We start from the raw sequence: 23,674 nt of genomic DNA on the forward strand, positions 1-23,674 counted from the left end.
CAGTGATGGAATCAACTGACTGAACCGGGGTGCCGGTAGCCATAGCCACTCGGTCTTGGAGGGGTTGAGCTTGAGTCTGTTGTCCCCCATCCAGACCCCGACGGCTTCCAAACACCAGGTCATCACCTCGACAGCCTCGTTGGGGTGGTCTGGGGTGGAAATGTACAGCTGCGTATCATCAGCGTACAGATGATACTCCACCCCAAAACCACGGATGATCTCCCCCAGCGGCTTCACATATGCATTGAACAGGAGGGGCGAGAGGACCGACCCCTGAGGCACCCCACAAGTGAGTGACCTCAGGGTTGACCTCTACCCCCCTGCCAACACACATTGCGTCCGGTCAGAGAGGTAGGAGCCGAACCACCGCAGAACGGTGCCTCCAACTCCCATCCCCCCCAGCCGGCGCAATAGGATACCATGGTCGATGGTATCTAAAGCCGCCGAGAGATCTAATAGGACCAGGATAGAGGAACAACCCCTATCTCTGGCCCTCCAGAGATCATCGACCAACGCGACCAAAGCCGTCTCCATGCTGTGTCCGGGCCGGAAGCCGGACTGGCATGGGTCTAGATATTCGGATTCCTCAAGGTGTCGTGGAAACTGCTGTGCCACCACATTCTCTACAACCTTCGCCAAAAAGGGAAGGTTGGAGACTGGAGGATAATTAGCTAGCTCCATCCGGTCAAGGGAAGGCCTCTTGAGTAAGGGCCTCACCACCGCCTCTTTCAAGGCGGCAGGCAAGGACCCCTCGCTCAAAGAGGCGTTCACCAAGCCCAGCAGCCAGCCTCGTGTCACTTCCCAGGATGCCAGTACCAACCAGGAGGGACACGGGTCCATTAAACATGTGGTCGGTCGCAGCCATCCACGCAACCTATCCAAATCCTCGGGGGCAACAGAATCAAACTCCTCCCAGAATGGTCTCACAAGACTCACTGTTGGTGGCTCCTCTGGTCCACTGAAGGGGGCCCATCCGCTCCGGATCTGAGCGATTTTGTCCTGCAGATATTCCCCAAACTCCTCTGCTCTGCCCTGTAAAGGGGCTTCCCGCGTCCTCTGTGATAAGAGAGAGCGGGTCACCCGAAACAGGGCGGCAGGGCGGTTATCGGCGGACGCAATAAGAGTGGCGCAATGTCTGCATTTGGCCACTCTTAATGCCACAAGGTAAGTCCGTGAATAGGCTCTTACCTGTGTTCGGTCAGATTCGGAGCGTGAGGACCTCCACCTGCCCTCTAGGCGTCTCCTATGGCGCTTCATCACCCTCAGGTCCTCGGTAAACCAAGGAGCCCGGGTGGGTCGTCGCCGCAGGAGAGGCCGCAAAGGCGCAACTCGGTCCAGGGCCCCAGCGGCCGCCCTATTCCAGGCAGCTACTAGGTTCTCGGAGCGAGAGCAGGTCAGGGCTACAGGGAATGGCCCAAGCTCCATCTGGAACCTATCCGGTTGCATCAGGCGCCTGGGGCGGTACCAACTTGGACAGTTTGGTTCCGCCTCCTCGCGGTGGGGGTAGCGCCAGGGAATTCCAGCCGGAGACATGAGTGATCTGACCATGACAGGGGGGTAATGGTTACATCCCCTCTTCCCAGATCACTCGTCCACTGTTCAGATACAAAAACAAGGTCCAGAATGTGGCCACCTTCGTGTGTGGGGTCCTGAATTAATTGGGTCAGGTCCATGGCTGTCATGGAAGCCATGAACTCCCGAGCTACCTCGGATGCTTCCCCCGTCGACGGCAAGTTGAAATCCCCCCTAACCACAAGCTTGGGGGTCTCAACTGCCGTCTCTGAGATCAGCTCGAGGAGCGCGGGCAGGGCTGCTGACGCATAGCGAGGAGCCAAGTATACAATCAGCAAGCCCCACTGCCTCCCTGGGCCCCATTTCACACCAAGGGACTCACATCCAGGTATCTGAGGTACAGTGAACTCCCTCGGCTCTAGACATTCCCGTATAACTACCGCCACCCCACCACCCTTACCCAGGGCCCAAGGCTGATGGAATGCACGGAAACCCGGTGGGCACATTTCCACGAGGGGTAAACCACCCTCGTGGCCCAACTAGGTCTCCATTATCCCCGCAAGGTCCAGCTCCCCCTCTGAGATCAGCTCATTAATGAGGGGGGCCTTGTTGGTCACGGACCTTGCATTGCAGAGCATCAGCCTCAGGCCCTGGCTCTGTAGTTCCTGACCACCTAGATTGCGGGGGTTGGTACAAACGACCGGGTGTAACCAACAACCACGGTCTCCCAACCGACGTGGTCTTCTCCTGTCTTCGCATCCCCTCCTCCCCGCGACCGATGTAATAAGACAACCCTCTATTGGAATGTTCTTTCCCCTCCCCCCCTCCACCACACTCACTTCCCTCCTAGACTCACCTGTTCGCCTGGCACTGGCCCCCCTCCTGGACAGATTCCCCCCCCCCACCCTAAAACCCTCCCTGGAACCCCCTAAAAAGGATAAAAAACATTTATTTAAAAAACCCCTAAGCTTCCGTTTCTTCCACCTCTCGGGGTCTATAAACCCGTCATCAAGGCGGGCCCTTACAAGCGACAAGGGCCATGCCTGCGAGAGGGGGGACTCCTGCAGGCGGAGCAGGTCTAGCCTCGAATAAATAATCTTAAAAGATCTTAAAAACACGATGGGGTCAAGGTGCTGTGGATGGTGAGTGGTCAGTCAAAAAAAAAGGGGGGGGAAGAGTAATCAAACGTCCAAGTGGTGGTCTGGGTGGTGGAGAGATGGTCCAAAGGGTGGTAGCAGCCTAGATGATCCTAGGTGGGTAGGAGTTCATAGAGAGAGTTTGTAGAAAGTAATCTAGAGTTCTTAAGGAATGGGGTTCCCAATTGGGAGGGGGACGATGTTCTTGGGGGCAGATGGTCTTGGCCTAGACATCCCTGTGGCCTACCCATGGCCCTGATATAGGGCTTCCGGTGGCCCCCGGTGTTCCAGGCCGCCCCCAGCCGCCCCCAACCTCCATTCCAATCCTGCTCTCTCATGACCCCCACCCAAAATCCAGATGTTGGTGGGTCTCACCCAATGTCCTAATGATGTTCCTGGCATCCATGTCAGCTCTTTCAGCGGCTGCTGCTGTTGGTGCCAGCCTCTCTCCTTCCAGCATCCTTCCAGCGTCGCTGCAGCCGCAGTCGCAGCCTCTTTCTCTCCATTCACCAGCTTCTCTCCTTCCAACTCCTTCTTTTTCTCTCTCTCTCCTTCCAATCTCTCCTTCTCTCCTTCCAATCCTCTCTGCTCACCAGCCTCTCTCCTTCCAGCTTCTTCTTCCGTCTCTCCTTCCAACGTTGCTCACCAGCCTCACCAGCCTTTCTCCTTCCAGCGTCTGCTCACTTGCTTCTCTCCTTCCAGCATTTGCTCACCAGCCTCTCTCCTTCCAACATTCCAACAATTCTCTTCCCTTCCCGGCGTCACCGCGGCTATAGCCTCTCTCCCGAGGCCTCTCAGCTTCACAGCTTCACAGCCTCACATTCGCAGCCTCACATTCACAGCCTCCACAGTCCTCTTTCCTCCCACTCTCTCCAACACTCTCCAACGCTGCTGCTGCTGCCGGCAGCAGCTGCTGCTGCTGCTGCTGTAACGCCGCCATTTCCGCTGCCGGCTTCTCTCCCCCACTCCACACACCATCTTCTCTTTAGCCTTCCCTCCAACCTCCCGACCCACCCTGGCGGACCCAAATGGGTCCAAAATGGGCCAGGGTGGTTATGCTGTCTGACTCCTGGCCCTCAGATGGAACGAGGGCCGGATACAGCCTCTTTCCCCCATCGCCGAGCTCCTTGGCGTTCCGGAGCTTCAAGAGGCGACTGCCATTGTCGGAAGCTCCTCCTCCTCCTTCAAATTATATTATGATATTATATTATATTATGATATGATATTATATTATTATATGATATGATATGATATGATATGATATGATATTTATTATATTATATTATATTATATTATATTATATTATATTATATTATATTATATTATATTATATTATATTATTATAAGTTATATTATATTAAGTTATATTAAGTTATATTACATTACAATGCATTGATTTTAGGTTTAATATTGGATGTATCTCCTTTATTATTGTGAGCCATTGGATTAGATTGTACATGAATAATAATTGTTGTTTTATAATGGGCACATATTATTTAGTCAATATTGTAGACAAAAACTCAGAACATTTTTGATAGAAATATCACTGAAAACAGGAAAGTGAATTTAGCAGTTGGGAAATAAACTGTCAGATTTTCTTATCAATTAGCAATTAAGAACAAGAAAGAAAGCAGAAACCATCTTTACAATGGAAAGAGATAAATAGTAGTGTGAGTGCAAAATATACCAAGTGTATTGGATATCTTTCCTAAGTGTACAAGCAATGCAAACTCGACTGCATTTCAACCTCATTGTAGAGTTGGGAAAAATACAGAAAGGGACAACTAAAATGGCCATAATATTGTAATATTTTCCTGATAAAGAAAGCAGAATATATTAGGGCTATTACATTTAGGAAAAAATGAAATACATACAGAGCAAAATAGAGAAGTCATCTTTTTTGACAGCGGATTGAGAAAAGATAAAAAAAGGATAATACAAACCAGATATATTTTGTAGAATTAGGTGGCTTTGAGAAATTTATGGAAGATAGAGTTGTCAATCAATATTAGTCATGATAGTTAACTAGAACCTCTTGGTACAGTGGTAATATTTCTCCAGATGCCAGTTGCAAGAGGACAAATAGCAATTCATACCCTGCTACAGGTATCCCTGAAGCCCATTTTCAATATACAATTGGTCATGCTTTAATTTTCAGAATTTTCAGAATCCTTGATTTACAGGTTCTTCTCTTGCTCATTTGACTGGCAACATAAATCCTGGTATTTCTTTGTCTTTTCCGTCCTTGGTGGGAAAAATTTGAAGGGAATTTATGTGCGCATTTGGCTCTGGGAAACACAGAAACATCTCTGAAGCAGCTGTCAAACCCCATAAAACTCCAAATGCGTGGCATCTTAATGCTGGTTTAGGTCCGGAACTTGGACCTTTTGAGACCAGCCTTCTAACACAGAGGCTTCCCCATATGATTAAGCCAAATAACAGTTTTGAATCTTTTTTCTCTCAACCTAGAAAGATTGTGAAAAGAGGGATACTATACATTGTTTCCCTATTCAAGTATGTTGTTTGAATAGAGCTGTATATAAAACACTGTTCTAGATATACCTAGCCCAGGTAACCGAGACTTTGATAATCCACTTCTCAAGGAAAGCATCCCATGGGAACACTTTTTATGGGACTTTTTTCATCTTTGCAAAAAACTACGGTGCGTTACAGGATCTTCATATAAAGGCAGAATATGTTCCTGCATGAGGAATCAGTTGAGTAATCATGGTAGGAGCTACCGTGTTTCCCCGAAAATACGACAGGGTCTTATATTTTTTTGACCCACGAAATATGGCCTTGGGCTTATTAAAGGGGAGGGCTTATTATTTTTGGGTTGCCGGGCGGCTGCTCCCCTGCGACTGGGTTCCCGAAGAGCCGGGCACACCCTCAGGGTCGAATGGCTGTGTTGCGCTGTCACAGCAGCAACACAGCAGCCATGAGGTGACCAAGCTCGTGAGCAGCTGCCCGGCAACCCCCCATTTCCAGCCAGGCACAGCACCGCTGACTGACCTAGCAGTACCCGGAAGGCACCAAGCAGCGCGAGCGCCTGTTCGCCACCCTCCGCCTCCCGCGGCTCAATGCCTTCGGAATGCCCCTAGGTGAGTGAATAGGGCTCTGCATGCCTGGAGAGGGGGGTTCTCCGTTGCGGCTTCCAAAGCACGGAGGTAGGATACTGCTCTGGGAGTACGCTCTATGGTTGTACAATCTGCAGCCCACAACTATAGAGCGTACTTCCAGAGCGGCAGCTGTCCTCCATGCTTTGAGAAAAAAAAAACCCCAAGCGGCGGCTGGTGCCAGCAGCGGAGATGCCCTTTGCGCGAGCGGGGAGCCGCAAAGCCGCTGTGCAACCCCCCCTCTCCAGCCATGCAGAGCCCCATTCACTCACCTAGGGGTATTCCGAAGGCACCGAGCCGCGGGAGGCGGAGGGCGGCGAACAGGTGCTCACGTTGCTTGGTGCCTTCCGGGTACTGCTAGTTCGGTCAGCGGCGCTGTACCCGGCTGGAAGGGGGGGTTGCCGGGCGGCTGCTCGCAAGCTTGGTCACCTCATGGTTGCTGCGTTGCTCCTGCAACAGCGCAACACAGCCATTCGACCCTGAGGCTGTGCCCGGCTCTTTGGGAGCCCGCTCGCAAGAGAGCAGCTTCCCAGCAACCCCCCCTCGACCTAGCAGTACCCCGAAAGCACCAAGCAATGTGAGCGCCTTTGCCCCCACCTCGTTCCCGCGGCTTGGCACCTTCGGGATACCGTTAGGTCAGCGAGCAGTGCTCTGCCTGGCCGGAGGGGGGGATTGTCCAGGGGGCTTATTTTTGGGGGTGGGCTTATATTTTTGCCCACGCGAAAAATGTGGCAAGGCTTTAGTTTCAGGACAGGTTGTATTTTCAGGGAAACATGGTATTTGCAGTTTACCTGAGTTATATTTTTACATTTCAAAAGTTCCATCGCAAATGCTATTTGATCTGTCACAGTTATAGACTAGTTTTGAAAATGCATGTCACAGTAGTTTGGCCTGAGTTTATCTGGTTTTTTTTTTCATAATTACTTCAAATATTTTTTTTATGCATTGGAAAAATAAATTGGCTTTCTTCCCATGGTATTCTTAGCTAAAAGGTCTTAAATATTCTCACCATATGCTGATGAGTTTGAAAAAGAAAACCTGGAAAATGTGAAATAGCAGCTTGTGATATGATTTGCTACAAATGTCACCTTTAATATGCTGATCAAATGTATGTAATGTGTATTTATAATGCAGTGTCACCACTGCAAGAGCAGTGCAGAAACTAGAGTTTTGAGACAAGTATATATAGTTAGCTATTGCTTTGTGTACATTTCAATAAAAGCCGTGGTAACTGGAGATTTCTGGGATTTAAAGTCCACACATCTTAAAGTTGCCATGATTGAGAAACACTTCTAGTGTAATAGTATGCGGAAGAAACATGAGGTCTTGTATTGCTCTGCATCTGTGTACATTGGTTTAATCTGCCTTTTAAAAGAAGCATAAAGATGCATCCAGACTTCCAGTAACTGCAGATTATTTCTTGAAATTTTGAATGTGGTTTAATGAAAAAAATCATATGGACAAATTCAAATTAAGCATTCTCTTCCCTTTTCTCTCTCTCTCCACCCCCCCTTTTCCTTTCCCTCTTCCTCTTCTTATTACCTGTTCAATTATTTGGCTAGGGTTCATGTGTTAAAAAATGGGTACATCCTTTACATCGCCTGCCTTCTCATATAACATAATGTTTCTTTACAATTCTTAGATCCTTACCCTTTCTGAATTGATGTTTCATTTGGCACAGGAAACATTGATATGATATAGATGGATTCCATAATAATTGCAGGTAACACTGGAGGAAGCAAATAATTACCGGAGGAAGTTAACTGACTTCCCAAGCCTTTGTGAATTACAGGATGAGCAACATGGAACAGTGCTCTGAGCACTAGAATGGTCTGCTGCTAGGCAATTAAGTGTAACTTGGTGCATAAAAGAATAAAAAGTATTGCCTCTCACTTTTGCAGATCTTACTTACAGAAGAGTTTGTGGAAAGAATGCTGGAAGAACTAGACGACCTGAGTTCTCCAGAAGAAGTAAGTTTACTTCATCTTAATACCTACAGAGACATTCTCTACACAGGTAGTCTTTGGCTTACAGCAGTTCATTTGCTGACCAAAGTTACAATGGCACTGAAAAAAGTGACTTTTCGCCATTTTTCACATGACCGTTGCAACATCCCCATGATCAAAATTCAGATGCTTGGCAATCGACTCATATTTATGACCATTGCAGTGTCACCTTTTTGCCATTTTCTGACAATGAAAGTCAATGGGGAAGCCAGATTCACTTAACAACCATGTTACTAACTTAACAGCTGCAGTGATTCCCTGAACAACTGTGGCAAGAAAGGTCATAAATGGGGGAAAACTCACATAATATCTAACTTAACAACATAGATTTTGGGCTCAATTGTGATTAAGGACTACCTCAGTAGGAACCTTATGCTAAATTGACATTTCTCCATGTACTTTTTTTTGCCATGTATCCTCCTTTCCCTAAGACATTTCCTCCTTTTTATGGTAATTTGTAAATCTTTAAATGTATTACTTCGATTCAGGTTTCATTGCAATAATATTTATTTACTATGATTAAAAATTATGAACATTCTGTTACTTAGAAAACTTGGAAGTGCTGAAATTGAGATATCATGTTTTCCCCAAAAGATCCAGTACTTTGTTCAGAGGAAAATGCATCAACCCTTTTTGTAGTTTTTGTTCTACATGCTGTTCCATTAATTGACCTTTAATTTAACAGATTTTCCCCGTGGAACCATTTTAACTACAGTATCTTTTTATGAACTATCAATCATCATACAACTCCCCTCTCAAGTTTTTTTTAAAACTAAAAACAGTACAGACATCATAGCTGTCTTGTAGTATACACTTACTATAATGGGATTGGAGAGGGAGAGTATTTTTCTATGATCTCCTGCACAAATGTTTTCTTTGCCATCTCACTTGTTACCTGCTCACTGTTTAGTTCCTTGGGATTCCTTATCTTCCAAAGGTGCATAATGTCTGTTAAAATAGCAGGATCATGAAATCTTGTTGTAGATTCTTTATTGGCCAAGTGTGACTGGACACACAAGGAATTTGTCTCCAGTGCATAAGATGTCAGTGTACATACAAACAACAAAGTGATAAGTCATAGATCATATATAGACCCTGGTTCAAAACTCCTTATTTGCTTGTTAATCTAATACCTTTTCATTTGCTCCTGTATTATATAATGATATAAAATACCTTGAAAATTTAAAAAAATACATTTTCTCACATGAAGTATTCTTTATGCAATTTTGGTTTTCTGAATATTCACTCCTGTTATTATCAATAGCTTCTGCTTCTTCTATTCTTAATTTTGTTATTTTCATGGTCTTCTAAAAACGGATACTTTTTTTTGTATTGAAAGAAGCCTCTTTTTCACATTGATCTATTTCTTCATTTATTGCCTATTTCCATAGGTAAACACCAGTTTCTTTCAATTAACTGTTTTATGCATAACTTCAGAAGGTACCGCTTTTTTATAATTCTGCAGAGAAATTATAAAATATTATCTTCACATTTTGTTTTTTCTTCCCAGGCCTTCAAATTGTATTTTTATTCACCCTAGATTCTAGCAATTTCTATAAGTACTAACTGATTTCTTTCTTTTTTTTTTTAGTTCAAGCTTCCAAAGGAATATAGTTGGCCTGAAAAGAAACTAAAAGTCTCCATCTTACCTGATGCTGTATTTGACAACCTACTCCATTAAAGACAGCTGACGCCCACAAGCAACAGCTTACTGTTTATTGCCCAAGGACTAATGGGAGCATTGAGTAGAGTAAAAGGTGGTCCTGACAATGTTGCTACATAACTGCAGCAGAAAAGAGGTTACTCAACCACAGTTCAGCCAGAAATGTTCGTGTCTGGTTTTTTCCCTTTTTCGTCACGGCTGAACTCTGAGTATCTGCATATGAATGAGTATAAGAGTTAGACAGAGGAAGAAGTATTCCATCATGAGTAGCAGCTGTAATACATCTTCCACTATTTTAACTGGCTCTAGAACTGCCTGCTGCCACCTTAGTTTAGGGTTTATATTCCTCATCTGCATTTATTGTACACATTTTTCACCTGTCAGCACATAATTATTAATTTGATGTTTTCCATAATGCCAAACTTCTTTTGTTAGCCAGGCTTCTCCTTGGCAGAATTATTCCTTTAATACAAGTTACAATTCCAAAAAGAAAGTGGGATTCTCTACATGTATTGAGAGTAAATAGAGTAAAAATTACTCTATTATCTTGGCTCCAAGCATTTCTCATGGTTAAGCTGCAGTGAAATTGGGCAGGTGGGTTTGGTCTCCTAGCTCAGATTAATTGAGTGTAGCTGAATTTTAGAACCCAACATTTTTGCCCTATAACAAAAACAGCCTTTCATTTGCTTTTCTGTAAAGAATGCATAATTCGTTAGTAAGATAAAGTCCAAAAACAGTTTAATGGTAATAATATCAGCAACAACTTCCAAATTGAGCCTGTGGATATTAACAGATTTAGAAAGAAACCTAGCTGTAATTCAGCTGGATTTATTTCTAAATAAATGTATGTTAAATTATAAGTTTTTATATATTACTTTAAGAATGTTTGGAGACAATAAGCCCCCCCCCCCAACTATTTTCAGACACTTTAATTGATAAGATAACCCTAAGTTATTGGATTATAAAGCATAGTAAATAATCACTCTTATTTCTTTTACTGATGACCAAGCAAGAAATATGAGTGATTAATTTTATATGCTTTTCTCATTGTATTCACTGAGCTATAAAATGAGTTAATGGCTTGTCTTATTTGTATTAGCACTGTTAGCACTTCTGTTTTTATGAAATTCCTGATGCTGCACTCTTTCTGAAAAATTTCCACCAACTCTCTTTGTTTCAGGTCCTAGAGGTGCCCAAGAGCCTATTATCTTATATCAGCTTTGGAACAAAGCAGTTTATAAAACATTTAAGTTTTATTAAAACCATCTTCTCACTTTTTATTAATGTAATAGAAAGCCTTGAATTTGCTCTGATGAGTATTGATTGAATCGGGCAATTTCTCCAGAAATTGTAATTCATATAGAAGTCTAAATTGTTTTTGAACTATGTGAAAATATGTGTTTTTTACAACAGGGTTCCCTAACCCTTGGGCACAACGCACCACTGGCCCATGACCTATTCTGAATTGAGCTATGCAAGTGGCTGGCCGGAGCATGTGCGTGTATGCGCAACAACTTGCATGAATAGCAGGCTGGCAGGCATTCACCCACATGTGCACCAGCCCGCTGCTCAGACAAGTCAAGCTGGGCGCCGGCGCACCACTTGTGCAAAGCCTATGTGCGCATGCCAGGTCACCCCAAGCCAGACCAGCAAGCCGCATAGGTTGGGGACTGCTGTTTTGCAATCTACAAATTTTCAATGATCTTCATCTGCAATTCAAAGGCTAGGTTAGAATCACATTGGACAAAAAAAGGGGAACCTTTTTTACGCCATGACATTTTGGGAAAAGAGAGAAAAATATACATTAAACATGAGCTAGGTTTTATGCATTGTGAAATACTGCATTGTCAGTAGACTTTTTGGGTACTATGATGTACTAACCTGTTCTGATATTAGAGATCATAAAGCAAGAAGGCTTTGGAATCTGTAACATAAGTGAGAGTCTTTTGGAGAGGCTAGTTCATACTTTGTTTTGAGTAGATATTTAAATAAAATTAACAATGTTAAATTAATAATAGAAGATTGCAAAGATGTTCAGAGCTAACTAAGATTCTCTGGAGGAAATGCACATGGGTGATGTTCACACATACTGTGCAGCCAAGAATCATTAACCATTATTTGTTGAACAAGCCAGAGTCAATTTCTGGGACAGCAGAGTGATTGTGACTGATCAATTTCTTATTTTTCCTCTATTTCTTCTATCAATCAGGTGATCTTTCATAATATCCTTAGCAAAAGTTAAAGAACAAGGTTGTTTGTTTGTAGGAAGATTTGCTCTACAATTTGCTCTCTAATTAGGCAAGTTGTAGCCCCAGGGCCAAGTGTGGTGCCCAGATCTTCTTTTGATAGCCCTCAGATCTTCATCCAGCTCTACTGCAAATATTGGCAGTACAAATGATGAAAATTGCTAGCATGGTTTTCCACCATTTTATGACAAAATATTCATTAAATCTAGCATATGATCTGTAACACACAATACATTTAAAAAAACAAAAACAAATCTCCTGCAAAATCCAGAAAATTCTACTTCTGTTCATTTATCTGAGAGCTCCACTCCAAGAAATATGTATAACTTCCATCTTCAAAAAGGATAGTCTTGGGGATTTGGTGATTATTGTTATTTTGTCTGTGTAAGGTTGATGGAATTGGCTTTATTTTTTTGTTGTTGGTTTTGTTAGATGTACACTATATTGGGTTTTAAAAAAAATAATTTGTAGAGTTTAGAGAGCAATCGTGTTTTGTGTAGGTTTGGTTTTGCCTGTGTATGTGGTCTGAGTATGGTTAGTTTTATTTCTGTGAAATGGGTATTTTGTTGAAATGTGTATGCTTTGCTTTGGCATTGGGAAGCAATTCCCTTTCCTTTCAGGGAGGAGTTAGGCAAGGGGAAAAATAGCCCGAGTGGCAGAAATGCAGAGTAGTTTTTCCCACAACTGTAATTTTATTTCGTTTCTGAAGGAATTGAAGTGGGAAGCTATTCCTTAATTTTTATGCTTCAAACTGTAATTGGATCTAGCACCATTGAAATGCTTGTATGTGGAAAGAAAAGTGATCCCTGCCGATAGAAAACAGGTATTCTAGAGAAATGATTAAGCTAGAGAGAGCCTTTCCTACAAGATCTAATTTATTATGTATAAATATTGTGTGTGTGCGTCCGCACACACATGTTTTAATTTTAAAAGGACCAGCTGACCTGGAGAAATGTCCCAACTAATTCAGTATCTTGTTTTTTCACAGTTGTCTTTGAGAATCTCATAGGTCAAGATATAGCAATAGCATCATCATCACTTCTCAGGACCTAATACTGAGACACATAGCTAAGATGATAAATAATTGTTTTGATTGTTGTCATGCTGTCGTGGGCTCTCGGGAATTCTTTCCTTCATATAAATTAGTTTATGTATAGAGTTTATTTGGAAATATATTCATTACTGTAATGGGGAAGTGTTAGTCACAACTGTCTCATTGATTTCTCCCTCTCTAGTTAGGTAGCCCTAGGTTTGTTTTCTTTAAAGATGAATAAAAGGAGGCAGAATCCGTATACTGTGAAATGCTAAACTGGAATTTTAAAACCATTGTGAATTTCTCATGAAGGATCTACAATTTATAGTTAAATAGTGTCTCTCATAGGATTTTCTGCAATATCCTAGTGTTTTCAGTGTTATGTCCTGCCTGAGAATTCATTTTGGAGGGCAGAACTGACCCAAAGTATATTTTTAAATGACTTGTCTCATTGGATTTCCAGAGATAGTGCATTCAGGTTTTTCTTTTAATCTACTTGAATGCAAGCACAAGTTACTGGCTTGGCAAATCAAAGGTATGGTGCTTTTATGTATTTTTGTTTAATCAATAACAATTTATGACTGTTCAAGTCAGATCCCTAAGGGACATAATAGAAAAGGGTTTGGTCTCTCCTCCAACTCTTCATGGGCAGATACTCACATTGTGGCTAGTTATGCTGACTTTTTGTTTTTTCTCAACATAAGGTAAGAAGAGTTTGCTTTGCACTCTTGCTCTTTGCTTGCTAGTTCCTGAAGTGTTTTACCGGAAATAGAAGCTTTGGCTGCTCTTCAGTTGGTTTGCACCTGCTACTTAATCCCTTCAGCACCTGGAGCAGTAAACACCCTTCCTAGCTTGCCACAACAATTATTAACTTTTAGTGCAGCTGTTGCCCTAGTCATATGCCAGGATAATGCTAACAGAGCCACCAGACCATTCCAGAGTGTTTAACTATCTAACTATGAAAAAAAAATCTCTGTAAGTTAGTTATCATACAAGCTATGAATATAATAGAGATTTGAAGTTATTGCACATGTTGTAAGTTCTGGCCTATCGCCTGTTTTGCTCAGAAGCTGAATCCCACAAAAGCACTAAAGATTTTTCTAACTCAAAAAAGTAAAAGCTTCAAAATATAAACAGTTAGATTGTATTTAAAAATAGATCATTTAAATATACAGTCCTATCACAGACAACATTTTAAACACATTTAAAATTGAGGATAAGCTACTTGAAATATGGTAGAAGAGCAAAAAAGGAAGGAAGTCATTGTTCGTTGCAGAATCAGGTATTAAAAAAGAGAAGCTGGGCTTACCCTGAAGAAGACAAAAGATATAAACATTTGCATAGCTATTACATTAAAACCTACATCTGTAGTCTTCACAATATCTCTTTATAGTTTATATAAATGTGTACATCTGGAATTTCATGTTTCCCTTTTGTCAGATGGTGGTTGGGCAAAAGTAAGATACAAACCTTTGAAGTCTCTGCAGGATATTTTGCATTTCAGTCTGATCATCAGTGCAGAATTAAAAGTGAAAGCGACTTCTATGGCAGATTAAAAAAGGATTGCACTGTCATTCCGTTGCATTTTCTTCTTCCAGTAGTAGGGACATAATCACCACATGCTTCATATAACCCCTTTTGCATATGATCCCTGTACATAAGGGAAGTAAGGAATCAGGGAACTATTCTATTTACATAAGCATTTTAATGGCTTAAGACAAAAATAATACCCACGAGTACCATTCTTGCAGTTTTTAGGAAAAGAAATAATGCCCTCCATCTTTAGTAGCCCTGTGGTATTTCATTTTCCACTTAAACTGTATGTTCTTTTCTGCTAGACATCTTGAATGTCAAAATTAGTACTGTCTGATATAAATTTATAAGGACCCCAGACTGACCCATTCCTTAATTAACTTGTCAATATTACGTATTATGTTTCATATATATTTCTTTTTCCTTTCTCAAATTGCTTAGCTATAATCATATGAGAGCTTTTAAGCTTTCTGTTGTTTCTCCCGCAACATGTTTGCTATTTTTAGCCAATCAGTTTCCTATATTGCAAATATTTTGAAAGAAATTCTCCTCATTTAGAGAATTACAAATGGCAGCAAGTTCCAGACGAAATGAGGGAATCCTATGTTTAAACTCTTTCTTCAACTATATTTTCTTTTCAGAAATTGTTTTAAGACTTTGTTGCCAGCTAATTGTTGTGGTATCCTCCGTAGTCCTTATTTTCCTTTTATGGGGAAAAATTACAGCTTTCTTCTCTTAGACTCTTGTGATATAAATCTTCAATGAACAGAAGAAGGGGATTCTGTGATCCGTGTTCAGAGTATATACTGTATTATAATATGAGCATTGTGGTTAATACAAATGGCTGTTGTGGGCCCTGGCTGATAAGAAGATGCAGGAGCATGCAAGTTTTTTGCTGGACCTTTTAATTCTAGTTGAAGCTGAACTAACTTTCTTACCAGTTTTACTTTCAAGGCTGAAAACCTCCCCCACTTATCTTAGAGAAAGAAAAACCTGTTTAAATAATTTTAAAATGTATGAAAAAGTGCAAAAATTTAACAGTACTTTTATGAACAATGCTTCCCATGACGTAGCTTTTCTGGAGCTGTATTTAACAGTAGCAAAGATCAATAGCGTGTATCTATATGTGCGCTTGCGAACATGTATGCAAATACATGCGCAGTTTAATCTAGTTTAAGGACATAAAATTGGTATTCAGAGTAGCAGTTCTGAATTCTACTGCAGCCGAAAACAGCACATGAGAGTTAAACGTTTGAATTGAGGTAGCATCACACTTCAAATGAAAAGAAGTATCTTTCCTTTTTGAATGGTTTTATCTCAACGAGAACTAGAGTTCTTTGTTCAGCAGAGGACTTGCTAACTTTTTTTTTCCTTTTTGAAGGGAGAAGAGCTCTTGTGGGGTGTTAGTTTTATATTTCAGATGGCTGTACTGTAGTTCTAGGAAGCTTTAAACAAATTGAAATATACTTTTGGAGAAATTAATCCTTAGACTTGTTCAGATGCTAATTCCGACTGCGGAAGCTGTTTTGAAAAGCTTCAGCTGAGATGAACCTTTTTGTAGTTCATCTGTGTGTGTGTACACGTGTGCGTGGGGGGAGTGTGTGTGTGTGTGTGTGCATTTCTCTACAAATATATTAGAGTTACTGCAGAAACTGACTGAAAACAGTTTTCTTCTCCTGCAGTAATATTTCAATATTTTAGTATACCCTTTTTCTACCAAAAAAAAAGCAATGAAAACCGAAACTAGCAGTTTTTAAAATATTTTATATTAGTTTGTAATGTATATTCTTACATTATCACAGTGCTGGTATGAACTACTTTTTTGTAATATTTTTGTGAATCACAAAGCTTTTGTTTCCCTTCTGTGTATTCAAAGTACATTAAACATGTTTGCATATTGTGTTTGGTGTGTATTTATTGATTGCAGAGCTGCTAAATTAGATGTTATTTTTCACTCATACTTAATTTTCTTTTTCCAACTGTTATCTGCAGGTTGTAACCAGATAATAGGCAATATATAACATGAGGGCCAACCACCAGCATCTCCTTATCCACAATCTCTGTTGCAATTTATCTGTTGTTGTTCTGCATGGTAGAAACATTTGAGTAAATGTGGATGTATGCTAATTTTTATAATATGATGTGGAAATCATTAACGCAGGTGCAGGAAACTTACTACACCTATAGCAGCTATCTTCAGCCTAGTAACCCCTAAATTTGTTCAGAATAAAACTGGTATGCTTTCCAAATTCTGGAAGTAACGGAGTTCTTTTCTAATTTTCTTTTTATGTCATCTTTCCTTGGCTATCGAAGAAGGATAGAGTTAAGATGATAACATGATCCTATGTATCATATTGAAGTACCTGGACAGCACTTTACTATGTTGTCAAAAATGGAAGGGGACTTTTTTTTTTTTTTACAAAGCTGTAACTGAATGGGGAGACTTCATAGAGACTAGAAGTCCTCACTGATTTTTGGTTACATTCTATCTCTGTTGTAGAGAAAGCTAACTCCCACTTAATTACTATCTCGAACAAATATAATTTGATAGTTGGTTTGCTTAAGTGCCATTAATTTGGTTTGGATGCTCTACTCTCAGCCTGGATATTCAAGTCTTGCAACAGTGAAAACTAGTGAGAGAAAATACATACAGCGCTTGGGATTTGGGGGGAGAAAATCAATTTTGTTTCATAGTTTCACCAGTCCATTGGATCATGCATATGACCTAGGATCCGTATGATATTGAGCCACACTCTGGAGTACTGACTCAGCTTCATTGATCTCTTGATATATTGCACTTCGTGGCATAGGCCCTGTGGCTTGTTGCAAAAAGTCACTTTATTATCTTGTTCTTTTCCATTGAGAAATTACCAAGTCTCCTATACGGCTACATCTCATTTGGAATTCTTGCTGTAATGGAGTAATACACCTTGTCCATCCAATGACGTGTGTCTTCTAGACCACTGGAGTGCTTATACTATCAATATATCCAATTTCTAGACATTCATGTTTTTCCACAAAGCTTTTAAAGAGAATAGAAAATGTGTGGCAAATTTTGATTCTGTAATTCATAGGGCTGTGTATTTCAGGGATGAAATGAATTTGTGTAGAGACCTGGGGAATCGTTCTTTCTGCAATAACTTTGGGAGCTTTCGTTGCATTGCTACTATATCAACAGATGACAGGAACAGTATGAGCCATCTTGTTTATGTTCCTCTAACTGATTAAGAAAGTTCTGAGAAACTAAAAATACTCATACTTTTAAATCAGTGGTTTTCAACGTTTTAAAAAAAATATTTTTGCTGATGGCTGCCTAACTAAACTCAAGCATTATCTATGGTACATTTATTCTATTTTCCACTAGTATTGTTACCTCAATAATACACTATAATGATGAGTTGGATTACTAAACGGCATGTATAAGGATTGAAGTTAAGTTTAGGTAAAGTGTTTATTTTCACAAGATGACATCTTGTTTGCAATTAAAACTTCAATAAAAGATACCACAAATTATTTTCAGCCTTCAACTGCTTGAGTATTACTTGTATATTTCCGATTTTAAATTATGTTGAAGCAATTGAACAAACAAGCTTTCTAGTATTTAACTTTTGTTACTTAGTGGGGTATTTTGGCTTGATGAGATTTTCACAGCTGTTTCACAAGCACTCTAATTTCTCTCTCAGCAATGTTTACATCCCATTTTTCCAGTTTTTGCTTGTGAGTGCAGAAAATCCCAATTCACACTGGTAATACGTTAAAATGTTTCTTATCAGACTTCCTTTTCCTGCAATCGAAATGTTTATTCATTCTTTGCCTACATCCAAAATTCAAGAAAGACCTTCCATGAGGTTTAATTTTATGTTGCAGCTCTTCTGTCATACACTTAATTCTTCCCATTCTGTGAGACTAAGCTGAAATTGGTTTGGTGTTTCAATAAAGTGGTTTCTCAGCTAGTCAGAGTTTTCAAAGGTAGACTGAAAAATATAATTTTTATTTTCCAGCTGTTCAGCAATTACTGTTATGACCTCATTCTTGTTTGCTGCAGTGATGTTGGGAAATATGCTCATATTCGTTTCCTTCACTTTTCCAGTCCAAAATTTTTACCATTATTAATTCGATCTATAGGCATTGTCTTATTTAAATATTCAACAGTAGCTACCAAGAAAAATAACTTTGCAGACTGAAAATACAAACTCCTGGTTGCTGAAGAATAAAGGAGGTAATATGCATCTTCAATGACATCATAGTTTCTCATAAGCTAACCAAAGGAGGGGAAAGTATGCAATTTCTTCCAATTTCTTCACAAAATTTGGGAAACAGATGTAACTAGTGACCCTCCATTTTCATGACTTTGTCTACCTCTGTTTTCAACTTGTAGCCAGTTGTTTTTGCAGCTAATGTTTCATGATACTAAAGAAAACATTGTTATTACATTACTGTTTATGTTTCCCATTAATTTTTTTACTGACTCACCCATTAAAAGAGCAGCATCTTAACAAATTCCTATATGCACAGGATTACTAGGGTAATTCCAGTTACATAAGATAAGACAACTACCCTCACATTGAGTTTTTCCATCAAATTCTTTACCACATAAACATTGTTCTATTTTACAATCATCAACATGGCAAATGAATGACAGTAATTGAACTCCATCCTTTTCTTTCTCTTTCTAAATTGAGGCATAAAGTTTCTTCAGTGTTGGCTAACATATTGTCCATGAGAGGAATTTCTTTTAATTTTTTCTTCTGCTTCATTCCAATCTTGACACTCCAATGGCACTACAAGCAGGAAAGTCAGTATCTCTGTGATTGTGAAAGAATACATTCTGTGATTAAATAATTTTTCTTATGCTTTACCTGAAACTCTTTTAGAAAAATTCAAACTTGATTGCTTCCTAGAATTTAAAAATCACAATGCCATCAAAAGTTTATCAACAGCAGTGTCATTTTGGTGAGGAATGTCTCTACCTGAGAAGAAACTATTATTTTTAGTTTTCTTGTTTGCTATGGCACCTTTTTTCCATTTATATTCCACCTTTGTCACTTTGTCCCCACCACTGTAATCTTTATATATTCTTACTGACTACCCATTAACGTTTTAACACATCCCTGGTGTCTTTGGGCATCACTGTCACTTCCTTATTAACCAGTCAAATTAAGCTACATACTTGCATTTGTTACCTAGGGTTTATTCACAGGAGACAGGTTTCAAACACAGTAACATTTTAAACTGAGGCTTAGTTGTTAGCTGACCCCTTCAGGCTCTTGAAGCACATTAACCCAGATTTCAACAATACTTGTCTCAGTCAGGACATCACTTACTCAAGAATGAATTGTTATTCACAAAGCAGAATCACACATCTACTATAATAGTACATTCATTCATTAATCATTTAAAGTTTGTTGTAAAACTTTTCTGATCCCGTCATGGTTTTTTTTTTTTTTAAACTAGCCAATTTGATTGATTCAAGCTCAAAAGATCCACTGAGGACTGGACCCTACACAATAGGATTTTTGTATCTCCTTATAAAGGTTGGGGAGAACTTTTATTCTAAAAAAAAGTATCCAAAATACAAAAGTGAAATATGTGTGTGTTCTTTCTAAATCTTATGCTACACTCTATTTCTATTAATATTTAGTGTTTCTATAGTATGTTCTACTATTAATACACCATCTACTTTACTATTACTTGTATTTCTATGCTATATTATACTATTCTCTAAGTATACTATTACTACTGCTATTAAACTAGTATTACTATATGAAACAGCGTTTTAACTCCTGCGATCCTGGTTCGTCCTTAAATTCCATCCGCACTCTCATTCTCTCAGATTTTCTTCTGTTACTATTTTCTTCTTTAATGTTCTGTTAATGGCCAGCAGGTAAAAGCAATAGCACTTTCCCAATGCCGTACTTTGCCCTTCTTTTTCTTCCTGATCCTTCCATCTCTGTAAAGAAAACTTATTTGATGCTTTCTCTTTTGTTGCAGCTGTGGCTGCTGCTGAGTTCCCAAAACATGCTCATTTCCTCAGTTTTCCTCTTTGTCTTCTCCCTTTCTCTTCTTTTCTCTGTTTCAAGGTTGCAGTTTTTACCAGAAATTCTGCCATGCTGACACTGGAGAGAAGGTTCAAATAGGAAGGGAAAAAAGTAGCACAGATGCATCAGTGGTGAAGTTCAGCCAATTCGCACCTATTCAGGAGAACTGGTTGTTAACTTTCTAAGCAGTCCAGAGAACTGGTTGTTGGAAAAAATCTCATTTTGGTTTTTTCCCCCACTTTACAGGGCTAATCCTGTAAGAAAGGAGGAAGGAAACATTCTGGTGTTGTTTCTAGCTTAATCTTTATTGCCCTGCTTACAGAAACTGCCTCTCCGGTTAACCCTTATTGCATTGTAACAGCTAAGGCAAAGCGCCCATCGACCTGAGTGACGTTGAGTTGGCCATGCCCACCAGTCACATGACCACCGAGCTCCGCTTAGCCATCTGGTCATTAGGGCAGAGAACCAGTTGTTAAATTATTTGAATCCCACCAGTGAGATGCATGCAATTTTCTTATAGCCTGCTCTTCCACCATCCCCTAGACCAGGGATGGCGAACCTTTTCGGCACCGAGTGCCCAAACCAGAATGTGCGTGCCAGTCAGTTGGTGTTCGTGGGTGCCAGAGCACCAGAAAATGGCCTGAAAACAGCCCACAAAACAGCCTGAAAACGGCCTGAAATATGGCCTGAAAATGGCTCCAAAAAACAGGCAAAAAACAGACCAGAAAATGGGCCATTTTAGCCAGAAAATGGGCTAAAAACAGTCTGGAAAACGGTCTGGTTTGGGGGCATTTTTCAGTCTGTTTTGGGGCACTCTGGTGCCCACAAAGACCAGCTGGCTGGTGCCAGAAATCAGAAGAGAAGCTGGTGACAAAATATATGCCCATAGAGAGGGCTCTGCATGCCACTTCTGGCATGCATGCCATAGGTTCGCCATCACGGCCCTAGACTATTTATGTGGCATCCAAGATGCCACAGCAGTCTAGGTAAGAATCACAGCTTTAAACGAAAATTAGTCAACAGGCTCATATTTTCTGTGGATTTGGGTGTTAACGCATTCATACAATACAGAATGTATTTCAATTCTGCATGATCACAATAATGTTGTAATAACTGTTGGGTCAGACCTCCTGCATTTTGGGGTATCAGGTTGTGAGCCTAATGGTTGAATTCTGAGTATGGAAGAAATGGCCAGGTAGAAAACCCGAAGTTTTGAACAAGGAGAAGTGAACACTCCAGATGCCTACCTTTTTTATTTATTATTTTTTGCTTATAGGGCCTATAGAACATGTCTCTATACTTAACATTGATTTGAACTTTCCCCCCAAATCCTGGGAGTAATTTCAGGCTATAGATTGGATCAGGTTGTTATGCCTTCTCTTGGGGAAATGCCTCTGTGGCTGTTTCTTTTCACGTTTCTTTTTTCTAGTTTTCTTTTAAACTCTAAATACTTGCATTGTTTCATTTTTATAACTCTTAAAAATAAACCAAATGAATGTTGAACCATTTCAGTGTTTGCCCACATTTTATGATCTAGCTGTATTTCACTGCAGAATTTAGGTGCTATTCTATTGGAGAATAGTGGAGTACAGGAAGGGATTAACATCTGATAAAACATTAGGCTTTGCCTGACAAGCACAAGTTATTTGGAACATTTGGACTGGGGCGTAAAGGGAGGTGCAAGATAACAGCAAGAATGGGGCAATGATTTGTTCAGTCATTTTAAAAAAAGTTCTCTTCTGGGTACCCTCAGGCAGTTGCATCTGGCCTGTACACACAGTTAATATTTCAACCGCTTTGAGGTTGAGCAGAATGTTAAATATCCACTGAGGCAGGAGAAGGCCTGAGGCAGTTTCTAGGGGGCTAGCAACACAGAGGCAACTATAGGCTTGCTTTTGCAAAACAGCAAAGTCTTGAGACTTAAGGCATCAGTCCAACAAACTGATAGCAATCCAAGCAGTTAATAGTCAGGCAGAGAGTCTTTCTTATCATTTTTAATTTTTTATACCATACCTTGTCAGTTTTGTATACAGAGATAACATTTCATTTGGACAAAAAGACATGTCCCAGACATGTCCATGTAGTTTTCATTGCAGCAATATGAATGCATTTTTAAAAAAACTTTACTCCTTTCTGGGTGTTTTTTCAGCTAGAATCCTATTTCCCCCCCCCCCCCCCGTATTTCCTAAAACCTCCAATTCAAATCTTAAGAGAGCTGTACTTTATTTTTACAGTTAAATACCGAAGTTTTTAAATTCAGATACCTTTTGCAACAATCAAAACAAATGTTCATTTGTTTTATTCTTTACCATAATATATGAAGTCATACATCAAGCAAAATGCCTGTTCTGTGGATAATGGAAGAAAGGCTGGTGGGTGCCATTTAGTTGTGTCAGTTTCAACTTATATGACAGCAAACTGGAATTCTTTGGGGTGAGAAGTGGAAGGGTGCCATACTTTTAGCTGCATTTTGCATATTCTGCTTGAGCTAAGTGAAGATATTGTGCTAAACAATAACATAATCTGATTGATTTTGAATTAATATCTAAATGTAAACATGAGTATAATAGTTCATTAACTATAGTTTGTGACTTAATCATTAATTCTTAAATATGAACCCAGCTATGGTTCAAACAAACTACGATTTATGAATCCAATCCAAGAGAGAAAGGTAAATCCCTAATGTGTTTGATCCATTTACTCAGCCTTTTAACATCCTCCAACTTTGGCCATATTATTCATCTGCCTGCTCTGGAAAGTGCTGCATTTGCATGACTGTGCCTTTTATTGGGTAGATAATATTTCAGGATTTGAAGCATTCCTGTCATCTGCCCCAATAATTTTCTTTCTTTAGGAATGAAAACATCAGGAGTAACACCTATAATTTCTGAGGGTGGGCTATATGCTATCTTTTGGTGTCTTGGAGGCACTTCTTAGGGTCAGTACATCTGAATTTGCAAAATCATTCATTTGATTCTCGGTGCTGTGCTACATTATTGTCTTATCAACTGCCTACACAAATTATGTTTGTGAGAGTTTAGCCAGATTACTTAGTAACACTTTCTGGAACTTGTAGTAAGCATCTGTCTGGCCCAGACACAATCTCTGGTTTCCTGCTTAAACTAGGCTAAAACCCATAAGGACCTTTTGCATGCAGATTCTCCTGTTTAACAAAATTGTTGTTGTTATTCCCCTCCGCCTCCATTTGCACTCTGACCTTGGCAAGCAACTGATTAGTCCTGGATTGGATGTTAGAAAGTAGGGTGGGTTTTTTTGTTTTGTTATATCAGACTGCATGTTGTATCTATGAGCTAAAACTATGATTAGAATATATCACAGGGGGTCTTTCAGATGCCAGCCTCATTTGTGAGTCAAGGAAGAATTCCAGAAT

The 23,674-nt window shown here is 40.2% G+C and overlaps 1 protein-coding gene across 5 annotated transcripts in view; it reads left to right on the top strand.

Moving 5' to 3' along the window:
- The window catches only part of SUFU (SUFU negative regulator of hedgehog signaling), an 86,779-nt gene extending 70,632 nt beyond the window's left edge, over positions 1–16,147 (top strand). For all 5 annotated transcript variants that reach the window (XM_081954791.1, XM_081954789.1, XM_081954790.1 and 2 more), the window contains exons 11-12: positions 7,666–7,734; positions 9,362–16,147. In XM_081954791.1, the coding sequence (XP_081810917.1) occupies positions 7,666–7,734; positions 9,362–9,451 (159 nt within the window). In that variant the 3' untranslated portion in view covers positions 9,452–16,147. The remainder of the gene's footprint in view (positions 1–7,665; positions 7,735–9,361) is intronic.
- The last annotated feature ends 7,527 nt before the right edge of the window (positions 16,148–23,674 follow it).

Source organism: Natrix helvetica (genome assembly GCF_964273705.1).
Source record: "Natrix helvetica genome assembly, chromosome: 5".
Classification (NCBI taxonomy): domain Eukaryota; kingdom Metazoa; phylum Chordata; class Lepidosauria; order Squamata; family Natricidae; genus Natrix; species Natrix helvetica.